This window comes from Frieseomelitta varia, unplaced genomic scaffold (assembly GCF_011392965.1).
Source record: "Frieseomelitta varia isolate USP_RPSP 00005682 unplaced genomic scaffold, Fvar_1.2 scaffold_324, whole genome shotgun sequence".
NCBI classification, from domain to species: Eukaryota; Metazoa; Arthropoda; class Insecta; order Hymenoptera; family Apidae; genus Frieseomelitta; species Frieseomelitta varia.
This window is the reverse complement of record NW_025110062.1, coordinates 1-14,391: the sequence shown is the minus strand read 5'-3', so window position 1 is coordinate 14,391 and position 14,391 is coordinate 1. Positions and strand designations below refer to the sequence as shown.

The 14,391-nt window shown below is 31.8% G+C and overlaps 1 protein-coding gene across 1 annotated transcript in view; it reads right to left on the bottom strand.

Moving 5' to 3' along the window:
- LOC122530051 overlaps positions 1-12,081 on the bottom strand; it is a gene marked incomplete at its 5' end in the record, with an annotated part of 60,275 nt that extends 48,194 nt beyond the window's left edge. Inside the window, 6 exons of the mRNA XM_043656687.1 lie at positions 122-394; positions 4,923-5,226; positions 6,481-6,774; positions 7,514-7,525; positions 8,856-9,380; positions 11,866-12,081. Of these exons, the coding sequence (XP_043512622.1) occupies positions 122-394; positions 4,923-5,226; positions 6,481-6,774; positions 7,514-7,525; positions 8,856-9,380; positions 11,866-12,081 (1,624 nt within the window). The remainder of the gene's footprint in view (positions 1-121; positions 395-4,922; positions 5,227-6,480; positions 6,775-7,513; positions 7,526-8,855; positions 9,381-11,865) is intronic.
- Between the last annotated feature and the right edge of the window lie 2,310 nt (positions 12,082-14,391).

Genomic DNA, 14,391 nt, shown 5'->3' with positions numbered 1-14,391 from the left:
GCTGCGAACTACAGAGCTAGCCTCCTCTCTCTCTCTCTCTCTCTTTCTCTCTTTCTGTCTCTCAGTCTCTCGTGACACTTAATAAAAGAAGTTTGAAGGAAAACGGAGTGCAACAACTCACCGAAACACTTGGTCTGTATCCTTTTGTACATCTCGCCGCTGATCTTTCGGTGCACTATCCTCTGCGTAGTCGCCTGGTATTTCTTCCGAAAGTTTCTCTCGCTCTCCGTCGATTCCTGGGAGCTCCTCCTCTCCCTGGCGATGATTTCCGGAACTTCGTCGTCGCCATCCCGGCCGTCTGGCCTCTTCCACACGTGGCTCTCCTCGAGGTCGCCGATGTAAATCCACTCGCTGCTCGTGTACGGTTCCACGTACGTGTCCTCGTCTTCGCGACCTGACATCAGACGACGTTAAGAACAACGAGCGTCAGAAGGTTGGACGATGTCTCGAATAAAATGAACTTTCGGCGCGCGGAATTCTAATCCGTGAATGCGATTATCTTCGATACTGTTTGTCGTTTAAAAGAAATGTCTCAAATGCATTTTTTTTTTATGTTTCGATAAAAATTAAATATATGATATTTATTATTTATTTTTCATAATATTTATAATATTATAATATATAATATTTATAATACTTTTTATTTATTTTTTTAAATATAATATTACATATATAATAAATCATATATAATAACAAAATATTATACATTATATATAATAAAATTAAATATAATAGAAAATAAAATATTTTGATAAAAGAACTGAATTTGGTACACTTATTCTTAGTTTGTCTCAAGATAGAAGAGATATGAAGGTCACTATTACTTTTTTAAATATAATTCATGATTCAAGTCGACGTGGCAAATCTTTATTTTCTGTAAAAAAAAAAAAATATTAGTCTATGTATATCGAGAAGCTGTTAATTTAAAAGATACTTTAACTTTAATTTTATAAAATCTATTCTTATATTCGTACTATCTTTTATGCATAGTTTATGAAAAATATTTCCTAAACTAATTTTTTTAGACACAGATATATTAATACTGTTTTTTTTTTTTTTTTTTTTTTGTAGAGAACGACTTGCTGCACCGATTAATGGCTTACTTATAATTAATATTTATACTTAAAATTACTTATAATTATACTTTAAAAAAAGTAGTAGCAACCTTCGTATCTGCTACACACGTTCAATTTAAAGACGAACTAACTGTACCAAATTAATAATTTTGTCCTCTGAAAGCAGAAAAAGAATACATTTTAAATGACGAATAAATTGAAAAATAATTTATAGATTAAAAATCTGTACACCCTGTATATAAAGTGGAGTAAAAGTTTCTCAGACGTATGAAGTCTGACAGATAACTCGCTACGGCAAATATTTGGTAGGTGAAGCGAAAGAACGAGAAGAATGTCGCGAAAACAGCTTTATCGCGGAAATGAAGTTTTAAGGGGCGAGAGCAGTGAGCTGCTCGACAATATGTGAAGTTCTGCGAACGAAAAGTTTTAACGCTCTCTAGGTATGGCAGAGTTTTTCGTATTCGAATGCTCTGACATCCGAACATTTTTACTAGTGATAGATTCAACTAATAATGGATGCAAATAATATTTAGTAATAATAGATGCAAATAATAATATTCACTAGTCTTATCTTGTACTAAATTATTTTATATGCATATTATATCCTAGACGAAGAAAGTAACTGAACCAATATGAAAAATTATATCAATTATATCAATAAACTGAATTCGGTTTTTCCAGAAATGTTTTTACATCCTGCAGAGATTGGGAAACCAAGGATTTCTCGAAAATTGTAAAAATTTTTAATGTTTGCAAAAGCATTAAAACATTCTTTTCACGACTAGACTGAAATCTTCTCTTTAATCTACTCTTTAATGGTCACTGAAAATTTGCTGCACAATTTTCATTCATTTTGTTGAACTTTAAATAATAGTGTGACCACAATTTAAGAAATCCTGACATTTTGCCGTTTAATATTTCAAGTTCAAAAAAATGGCAGAAAAAGAATCGTACAGCAAGAGAAGATTAATGGAAGAGAAGACTAATAGATCATGGTGGATCTGGTCATAAAAGAATTTTACTCAATCCCGTCAAAGGTACTGTATTTCACGTAAGAAATTTCATTTTAATATAAATCCAAATAATAATGAATGGTAATATTGTATAAATTAATATTCATAATTTAAAAATATAATTCAAAAATTAAAAATTAAAAATATATAATTTTCTAAAATTTAATTTTATTAATAAATGAATAATAAAATGTAAGATAATTGAATACAAGGAAATAATGAAAATTGTTTTATATTTAATAAATATATAAAAATTATTAAAATATTGTTAAATGATGTAGAACATGCAAATAATTTTTTAAGTGAAAAATTAATATTAATATAAATTAATATAATAATTATAATTTATATTAATTAATATAATGATAATTTATAATATAATATATAATATATTATAAATTATCATTATTAATTAATATAATAATGATAATTTATATTATACTAATATAAATTAATATAATAATGATTCACATAATAATTGATGTAATACTGTATTTTACTATTACTTACGTAACGATAATTATTGGGCGAACGAAACGCATTTATTAAGGAAATTGCTATCTTCTATTTCTCTTTCATATCATACTGAAATTAATCGGATCTTAACAAACACCGGAACGACTAATTACCTTCAAGGAAGATAAATGACACGGGAGAATCGGGGCGAACTTTTTAAATTAATGAACGCTGTGTTTGCAAAATTTTTGTTTTAAATCGCGTTTCATTACGTAACTTTTTACAAGGGTGTTATTTGTCTACCTTTATCACGCCCGTTTCGTAAATACCCGCTACGTTCATTCACCCGTGCGTATAACGCGCACCTCGCTAGACACGAAAGCAGTTAATCAAGTTTTAGCGCTGAAATTCTTTCGAACACTCCCATTTACGACGTCTTCCAGGAAACTGTTTTAATGAAACGTGTAGTTAAAGTGCCGAGTATGAAAAAGTTTCGCCGTGAAATTTTTAAGTAATCGCTAAACACGTAATAATTCAAGACCATTCTTATAATCTGAATACTGTAGAATCTCGTTTATCTTCATCTCATTTGTACGAACTGGTCGCCAGTCGTTTCCATAAATATCTCAACAGATATAATATTTGTTTCAGATACAATTTAACAGAGTATTTATAATCTCAGTCAGAAGTTTCATTTGAAATTACTGAAAATTTTATTTGAAATAACATTTCAACTAATTTATTACTCTCATAATTATTTATTCTAATTTATTCTCATTTGAAAAATAATTCAAGTCCAAATCAAATGAATTATTCGCAAATAATAATCGTTTATTCGGATGAATTCATTTAAATAAAATAATAAATAATCACAGTGGAAGATGAAATAGTCACAAGAATTAAAAGTTAATTGAGAAATTTGAACTAGAAATTATTTAAAAAGTTTAAATTATAAAATACAAACTGAAATAAAAAAAAGTTACTTTATAGATAAGACAAATAATCAAATAGTTTAGAGAAAAATCTAAAATTGATCGAATAAACTAAAATTATTTCAAGATAACATCGAGTCAAATAAGATGATACATTATTTAAATAATCATTTTCCAAATATTTCATTCGAATAAGAGTCAAGTCTGATCTCAATTGTACTAAAATATAAGAAATTAATAGTAAAGGGATGTTCGTCGATCGTAATGAATGTCAATCTTTTGACAGAATTGTTACAAAAGTAAAATGTCTCCTAAAGAAATTAATTCGAATATTAATTGTAACAAGTTAATGTAAATTGCTTCTTTTAAATATTTAATTTCAAAAATCTCTTTTATCCTACTGAAATGAAAAAAAAAACATTTTTAGTATTTTCCTGAGATACTTTTGGAAAGAATAATTTACTACTAATCGAAATGTAGTAACGTTACTATAAAAGAGACAGGGCAAGTCGTAAAATCTTTCTCGAAACTACTAACAATAAGCCTTAAAAGCCATTGTCTCACCTACGATTCTTTTCCCATTACTCTCGTAATCCTAATCCTGAACTTCCAACGTCTCCATATACAATTCTAGATCCAGCTGTCTCCTCTTATCTTCAACACCACTAATATTTCACAATGTTTTAAGAGTATATTTCAAAGATAAACCAAATACGTATTTTAGAGGCCAGGATAAACTACACAAAACTGACATTGTTCGAGTATGTACTTTTAATCTCTTTGAGATGAATCTTAAACAATTATATTGAAAGACAACTTTCTTCGTTTCACTCTACTATAGCACCTTTTTTATTTTATTATTACTCCATTATATTATTAAATTTTACTGTTTTACTTTTATTTTTCTATATATATCATGTGCATGAGAAATTACGTATTAAAATTTGCAAACAACATTACGGAGATTTACCTAATATTTAAATGTTCCAAACAAAATACTTTAATTTTTATTACAGAGAAGTGAGTACATTCGACTGATCATTTGCCTCTAGCTTTTCACATGTTGTTTATATACAATGTTATTGAACTTTTAGTATATCGAAACAATTACATCACATGCTCGTAATATAATTATACATCTAATATTTGATATTTTAGAAATTGTCTAATTCTCAACCAAAAAATTTTCATCAATGTAAACTGTATGATACACAACTGTATGATTAACTATTTAAAATTCCGAAACTACACTGTCTCACATCCAAAATTAAAATTTTTTAAGAGAAATTATAATAAATTGATCATTTTGATAGTTGTAGCGTTAAGGGGACCCGAAACTTGTCAAAATGACAATGCATAAATAAATAAATAAATAAATAAATAAATAAAAAAATGCAACCATCGCGTATCTTTGAATATATAATCCCATAGTGTGTCACACTAACCCGTAAGTATCTCCAAACTGACGTCGGTGCTCCTCGCGTGAAGTCTTTTCCTGCCAGCGGCGGTGTCGTCGATGGATCCTCGGCTTCCTCGTCTCGAGGCCACCCTTTCCTCCGATTTCGCCCGTACGTCCGATCTACCAGCGCTGCTGCGTCGATGCCTCCTGTCCCCTCGATCCTCCGATCGGTACCTCTTGTCGAACTTTTTGTACAGCCGATGACCAGACACGTGCTTCGTCGCGGATGATCGGTGGCCTTCCGGGGAGTCCGCGAAACCTGCCGGCGGTCGAACGATCTCTTCCGAGACCTCGGGGTGGAGCAACACGACGGCACGCACGATAGAGAAAAGAGGTAGACAGACCGACAGATAGAGAGGACAGATCGATTCGAGATTTGGTTTCTTCTTTTTTTTTTTTTAAATAGTTTACTGAAGTTGTTGAGGTTTAACAATCTGAACTAAATGAATTTTTAAGTCAGAGCTGATTTCGACTGTTTTTAACCTGCCAACTCGGGGATTGAAGCTGTTATTTTCAAGGAACAAATGGTGTTGTGAATTTAATTTTTTAAGCTTGGTATTATTGCTAGACTGCGGATATATTTAAATATTTGTATATTTGTTCTCAATTGATCATTCTTGATCAATATTCTTATTCCAATAAATATTTTTTATTCTGTACAATGTATACCTTTGTTCTAATGAATAGAATTCGTTTCTTAATTTTTTATGAAAATCTTCTTATTTTTCGAATGACACTATATTGTATGCATGTATTTTGGAATTTTCCACGAATAAGGTAAAGCTAATGGAAATTAATTCTTCTTCGTATACATTTAATTATGCGTTAGAAAGATTCTGAGCAAGAAAGTACGTAATTAAATTTACTTTTAGTTCATCGAACAGTTTGTCAACTTGAATTAATAGGCCTAGTTAACAGGTTAGGAGCTGGTTCGTCAGAAACGAGTAGGAAGAAAGGAAGAAATTCAAGACTCAAGCAACGACTAAACTACGCTACAAACTTTCTCTATTCATATTTCAATACACTAAACACAAGAAATTGTTTTCAAATACTTTCGAATACTACCACCAACCAAGGAAAAAAAAAAAAAGCAGCAAGAATATTCGTTTAGAAACCTCCTGCAAATTAGAGATCCCTGTACATTCGATATATCCGTGTTTTAATTCATCTAAAAAAAAAAAAAACGCATTTCCAATACACCTTCAAAACCGTGACGTCTAATCAAGACAAGGAAATCAATCTTTCCTTTCAAAAGTGGAGAACGTGCGAATACTTTATCATCACACAAATTAATTAGAAATCTGTTTGATAAGAGCAGAGATCATGTAAATGATTACAGCTGTACGAACTACAAGTGACAAAGTACACAACAAATTTGACGAAATTTTGCCAGAAAAAAGTTTCATTCCGAATTTACACGAGGGTCAGAAACTGTACGTTGACTATTAAGACACGGATATCCATCTCCTATATCGCATCATGCCTTCGAACTTCCTTCCTTTCACAGAAGGAAACACATTTGATAAACACGGTGAATAATTTACCTCTCTTCCACAATGGTAACAATGCGGGGCGTCGAGAGCGCTGATGGTCAAGCATTGGTCGGCGCCCTCGCTGTAGAAGACACTGTCGCTGCCTGGACTGACGGACCTCAACGATTCCGCTGAAAGAGCCTTCAATCGAGCCTCCGGGCTCTGCGACTCGACGATCAACGCCCGTTGTCCATTGTGTCCTGGACTACGTTGATAACGGCCCGGGCTCAGCCTCGCACACATTATGTCGTCCGCAGCGCGCGATCTTCTTCGTGGAAGGCTGCCTGTTATCGCGGCGTTCTTGTCCTAAATGAAGATGATGGTGTCGAAATGGTGTAGAGAGTTTTTTTATAAATTTTACATTATATATATAGCGTTGGTTAAACTTGATACAGACATAACAATCGTGGCCAGAAGGTGACTCTATATGGAAAAGTAAGTCGAAGGGAAGAAGAAAATCTTGGTCATCTTTCGTGCCGAAAGAAAGGAATGGGATAAAACCATTCACAGTCATGTAGGGCCAGATGGTCGATCGTAAAATGATTCCAATTTTAACTGAAGAGAAATGTTCATTTTTTTTTTTGACAAATTTATTAAATTACCAGTGCAATGGTATAAATGTTGGATCGGTCCACAAGGTCATCAGATTTGATCCTTTAGATTTTTATCTATGAATATGTTTCAATGACACAGTTATATTGATAATTATCAAAACGTGTATGTAGAAAATTAATAGTTGTGCTTGGGCAAAAAGTTTTAATTTTCGAATATCAGCTATTTGGTATTATATCTATAACTATTAAGTATAAGTGAATTATTCAAGTCATTTCTCTATAGTTTATTGAAAATTGACAATTTTCACCATGCAATAAACATAAAAATAGAACTTCCAATATCCGATATTCGAGGTGCGAAATTATATACTTCGTAAGGATTTATTTTACGTTTAGGATAGCAAAAGAACCGGACGTAATATTGTGCAGGTGTTTGAAGTGATTGCAACAAAGTTTACATATAACATTTAAAAAGAAGCAAGATATCTTACGCTCAAAATCCACTGGTTGCCAAAAAATAATTTTAAACTGTATTTATATACAACAAAGAAAAATCATTCTGTCCGATGGGATTTTACATTCGTAATATATGTACAAAACTTTCCAATATGCATAGGTGAATTTGAAAACACACGTCGATATATATTGCAACATTTTCGCAAAATGCAAATTACAACTCCCTGACGGCATCCTGTCGAATAAATTCAGAAAATGTAACTCTTCGTTGTTGCTTTAAAAATAAAAAAAAAATATGTATCTTTCGCATCATTCAAAAAGAATAAAATACTCGTTTCAAAACTGTAAAAATTAAATAATACTTTGTATAATAATCTAATACAGACAATCTTTGAAATTTTATTACCTACAATTTAATTTTTAACTGATGTCGTTGATGTCACTAGAAAGCATAGCACTTTAGAGTAAATTTTTAATTTATCAATCAAATGGAGAATACAAGAAACGGAATAAAATCGAATATCCTAAATTTTCATAATCTAATATAAATTATTGTGTCATAATTATCTGTAATGATAAGTATTTATTGGAGGGTCAAAAGTAAAAAGATTTCTCAAGATTTTCGAACCGAAGTGTACTAAATTTCTTCTAAATTTCTACATAAGGTACATTTTCCGATTTGTTCCAAATATGATCAATAAAATTGTAAGAATTATGTTTCACTATAGTGTTAATGAAATTTGTATATTTGTACATATAATATATCTATAGGATATTCCTATAAACAATTGAATTTATAGTAAAATGAAATTTTAAATAATCCTAAATATATTAAAATAATGTAAAAATATAATATAGTAAAATATACTAAAATAATATAAAAATATAATACACTAAAATATACTAATATACTAATATAAAAATATAATATACTAAAATATACTAAAATAATATAAAAATATAATACACTAAAATATACTAAAATAATATAAAAATATAATATACTAAAAAAATAGATACTAAAACAATCCTAATAGATACAAATAAATAAACTCTCCTACTGGGATAATACATATCCCAAAGTTCTTCTCCTCTTTGTACGCTCCAACAATAAAAATAAATTAAGCAAAAGAATTTTATAAATATAAAAATAAACGATACTAACACAAACTATTAAACTTGATTCAACTCCATTGAAAGAAAAAAAAAAATACTTCTACTCTTCATTTTTATTCCAATATTGAAATAAAAAGAATAAAGTACTCCTATTCTGGAATTTAATTAGACTTTAACAAAAAAAAATATTTATTTCCTTTGCTATAATTTATGTTAACGTCAGAACGCAGAGACTAAACGTTCTTCAACAACGTCACTCACCTCGTTGCTTCTTCTCCTAGCAGAAACGTAGCCAGTGGTCTTCCTCCTGGGACTCTCTCTGGTCCTCCGATGCCTTCCGTCAGCGCCCTCGCGATGCATGTGATGATGATGATGGTGGTGCATGTGGTAATGATGGCTGCAGCTAGAATCGTCCGAAGTAGGAACGTGGCCACCATCCTCGGTCTGTTCGACGCGCCAATCCTCCTTCTGAGGGCTCCTGGTGAGCTGCTGTTGCTGCGACTGTTGCACCTGAACCGTCGACTGTTGCACAGTCTCGCGCTTCCTGTTGTTCTTGTGTGGGCTTCTGGCGCTCGTCGACTTCCCTCTCGGCCGATGACGATGACTCGGCGTTGGACTGACCTCCACGTTCTCTCCGTACAGCTCTGCGCCGCGTTCGACGCCCGCCGCGCTTCCAAGGAAGTCGAGGGTGAAGGTTTTCCTTCGTCTGCGACGTTCTTCCTCGGTCCAGCCGCGTAGATCCGGCGGAGACTCGGCGTAACCGCCGGAAGAGGAGCGGTGACCTTCCTGGAAGTGAATGGTAACCATGCTTTAGTGCTCCCTTGAGCTCCACCTTCGCGATATAATTTTGTTTACATACGACGAGCGTGATCGTGCCAATAACAATGAAATATTGTCGACAATTTAAACTGATGTAAGATCGTGTAATGATTCAGTAGATTTCATTTTAAAGCGCAAAGTCGCATTTTATTTTACAATTTATAATTTTATTATAATTATTATTTCATAATTGAAAATTATATTTATTATATTAAAATAATATTATTATAAATTATTTATTATTTTATAATTTAATTATATGTACATATTACAATTTATATATATATATATATATAATTTTTAATTAATATAGTTTAATAAAATTTTATAATAAAAATATGTTTCAGTAATAATTAAAAATTAATAATGTTATTAATGGTTTAAATGAGAATGAATTTTTTAAAAATGAATAAGTGAAATTTATTTTGTATTTTTTGTATCAGTGGTTAATTAATTAATTTTAATAATTTTAATTATCTCGAAAGTAAATAATCTAAATATATATGTATATATTATTTTCTTTGTAAAATAGGAAAATAAATATATATTTTGAAATTAAATGTCTGTCGTATTTATTAATATCTAGTTCTTTTTTAATAAATTTAATTCATATATATATAATAATTCCATTCGTAAGTTTGTTTCTCTTTCCTTTTCTTTTTTTTTTTTTTCGAAGATTATTTTAGTGAGAAGATAATTTTCTGAAAATCGTAAAAACTTCAAACGTGTATGAAAATCTTCTTGCAACGACCATTTAAAACTCGATTTCTTTTCCATTACTTTATTGAAGATTAGAGTTTAATATTAATGTTAGGATTTCTTATTTTTAGTCGTTTAATCTCGACATTCAATAAAATACTGAAAAAAAAGTCGTACAGTAAGTTTTAAAGGGTCGCTGTAAAAAGAGAACTTCAATCTTCAAAAAGATGGTGGATCTAGTCACGAGGATCTAAACACATGCTAATATTCAAATATCCACTTTAGATGTGTGAGAAATACCCTTAATAATTTATTTTCAAATTTTTAGAAACGTTTCTCTCGAAACTAATTTACGGTACAATTATCATTTTTTGCCACCAAAGTACGTATAAAACGTCCAACACAAAGGGTTTCGTAACAAATTCGTCGCCGACTCTGCACGTCCAATTTTTTCCTTTTTTGCCATTTGCGCAAAAGATCGCGTTTAAAAATTCGCCGGCGTTAACTTTCATATCTGAAAAGTGTACCGTCCAAATTACCGCAAGCTACTCGGCTAAATTGAGCTATGTGAAACAATGTGTTGCTTTATCGTCGAGTGACAGCGTTTTCGTTCGCGACCAAGCAGTACATACATGCTACAAATGTCCATTTCAACGGGGGCAAACTTGCCTCAGCTAAAAGTTCTGAATCCGTGTGAACTGCTTTATATAAATCTACGTTCTTTTGAAACGCGACAGTGAACTGCCGCAGCGGTCAATATCTAGATGTCTGTGTCCCTTTTGACGGACGCAAACTAACTGCCTGGTTAATGTGTCGAATGAGTGGACAAAGTTGAATGAAAATGATAAATGATAAATAATGCTTGACGAGCAATAAATAAATTAAATTAAATTAAATCAGCTATACTGTTGCCATAATATATCTACGAAAGTTTGTAATAAAATCGAGATGACACGATCCCAAGATTTACATTTAATCTTCCAGAAATCGTGGCTCAATTGGAGCGAGACTAATTCGACACCATTAACGAAATTCAGAATTACAAAATTCCTGACAACCGTCTGATATTCCTTTTGAAAAAAAGAAAAATAAATAAACGGGGAAAATTTTCATTACTTACGATTTAAGTATCTCGTTCTTGCATCTCATTACTAGACTGCGGATCTTTATGCAATTTTTATGAACATAATGGAGCTTATATAGAAATTTGTTCTTGCGCCTTCTGAGTCGAATAATTTGACAAAGTCTAAGAAAAATCGAGAACTTTATAAAATTTAAATAGAAACATGTTGAGACATAAAGTGAAACGTCATTCAGTGTACAAAATTTATGTGCATTTCATATTGAATGAACCTCCGTGCATTTCGACATTTGTTCAAAATAATAAAGGAAATACAAACACACGTACAATCTACATGTAACACAAAACGCGAGAAAATTTATTTTCAAAATTATTCGTAAACAATATCATTAATTAAGCTATATCGAATACAAATAAGTAACAATTCTATGACAGCACCTAGCAAAATTAAACGTAAGCCGTGTAAAATTCAAAATTCCCCCAGAAAGGTAATAAAAATCCGCAATCTAATCGCCCAATCGTTCAACCCGTACTTTGCAAACATCCGCGATGTGCAAATTGCCCCTTCGTAAAAGTGTCACGTCCTCCGTCCGAATGACAATGAAAATTTGCCAATGGTGATATAACGCGCGATCGACAGACCGATCGGAATTAGCTTAATTATCGTCTTACGTCATGATCCAGCTCCGTTTCTGAGGTGTGCCCGCTCGGCGGCGCCGTTTGCTGCTCGAGTTCCTGACCCGGATCTGTCATCGCATCTTTCAGGTCGTAGCTGCCCGAACTGCTGCTGCTCGTGGACCTGGCTGGTGACGGCGGTACCTCCAATCCAAATGGAATTTCCGTTTCCTCCAATATCGGTGGTGGGCTGCATGGCTCTTCAACGACCGCCTGACGCGACACACACCGCGGAATTTCAATTTCGCATTGTGCACCGTACAAACACACTTTTGCCTTATGCTTTCTTTAGCAACTACTTGACAACGAAAGAAACTGAATATATACAGTGTTACGTGGTTTCTTGTGGCTGTCTATTCGGCAGGTTTTGCAAATCAATGGAAGGCAATTGAACGTGAAGGATAGTACTTTCGATGAAGGAGAAATAATATAATCGCCAGTGATACTTCGAGTCTATAGAAGGCACAGAATGCAGATTCGTGTTTTGTAAATTGGGAATATAATTATGAAAGGAAACGTAATTTTCTTACGAGCTGTAAGCAAGGTATACTTTGTATATTTTATGTATCTCCGCAACTTTGCACTTTAAAAAATTCCCTGCAAGTGTATTAATCAGTGTAAGCTATTTGTTGTTAAAAAGGATAGTACTTTCGATGAAGGAAAAATAATATGATCGCCAGTGATGGGATCTAAGATATTTCGAGTCTATAGAAGGCACAGATTCATGTTTTGTAAATTGGGAATATAATTATGAAAGGAAACATAATTTTCTTACGAACCGTAAGTGTCCTGAGAAGCAAGGTATACTTTGTATATTTTATATATCTCTGCAACTTTGCACTTTAAAAAATTCCCTGCAAGTGTATTAATCAGTGTAAGCTATTTGTTGTTAAAAAGGATAGTACATTCGATAAAGGAAAATAATATGATCGCCAGTGATGGGATCTAAGATACTTCGAGTCTATAGAAGGCACAGATTCATGTTTTGTAAATTGGAGAATATAATTATGAAAGGAAACATAATTTTCTTACGAACCGTAAGTGTCGTGAGAAACAAGGTATACTTTGTATATTTTATGTATCTCTGCAACATTGCACTTTAAAAAATTCCCTGCAAGTGTATATTAATCAGCGTAAGCCATTTGTTATTAAAAATACTTTCTCTTCTCAAAATCTTCAGTTACAATATCGTAATAATTAGGTTATACCGTCTAGATTGCGAATTTTAAAGTGTAAAATTCCACAGAATAATATAAAAAAATATATAAAATATTCAAAGTGTAATATCCGATATGTAAAATAATTTATTTTCGAGCTTCTTGATCGTTTTTAATCATATTACTGAAAGATATGAATTTGCATAAAAATCCGCAGTCTGTAAAATAGTTGTGTCGGCTGAATAAACAGCTTAATAACAAAGGGATATTTATATAGTACAAATTATTTAAAATAAAAAGCAACTGAATTACACTGGTTAGCTTCTAAGCCCTCCATATGTATCTCCAAATTTAAATTACCCTAAACACTCAGAGATTAGTGATCTTGGAAGTCTTGGTAGAAATAGATACACTCATTAACATTGTTATTTAACAAATGTATCTGCACTACAATTACAAATGTAATTATCGTATAATTGTTGGTATCTCCAACCTTCTGAATTTCCTTTAATATCTCTCTATGAGACAAAGTAATCTTGTAAGATACGTTAGTAAATCCTGTTGCGAGTCTCGAGAGTTTCAAGATATCCGAAAGAATCAAGATTTCCAAGACTTTCAAGACTTCCAAGGCGGGCAGAACTTTCGAGAATTTCAAGACACGAGACCTATCGAAACTCCAAACTTATCGAGATTCAAAGCTTTAAATTTTTAAGCTTCGTTCCAAGTGATTCGAACTTTTTATTATCGGATCTCTATAGAAACTCTTGATCGATCGAGATTATAGACTTGGGGTATCAAGACTTTCGAAAAGTCGTGTTTTTGAGCTACATGTGCAAACTTGAGCAACGAAAGAAAGTTTGACAGAACTACACTTGTTTCTGTCATCATTGATTGAAACATACAAATAGACAAAATTTCTTATTAACTCATTATATTCTTTACTAACTAACGAATATTATGTATCTGCGTAAATTTCTAAAAAATCAATCAGTTTTCCTCTAACCTTCATCAACCATCATTAGATATTCAAAGCCATATATCACAATTCTTGATCTAACTTTATTACTCTTATATATTATTATTATTATTACTATATTATATAATTATACAATCTATATATAATATCATAATAATAATATAAATATAAAATATACTACAACTTAATATATAATTTCATTACACTAAAATTTCATTCCACTATGTCACTAAACGATTGAACACATAAAATCCGATCAACCTAATGTACAAATTCATTTTCTCTCGCCAACGGCGAACGAATTAAAAGCGCCGTGCTTTCGTTAACAAATTCAACAAGAACAAACGTTCAGAAACTAGCACGGTCGGATCGGGGCGCAAAAAAAAAAAA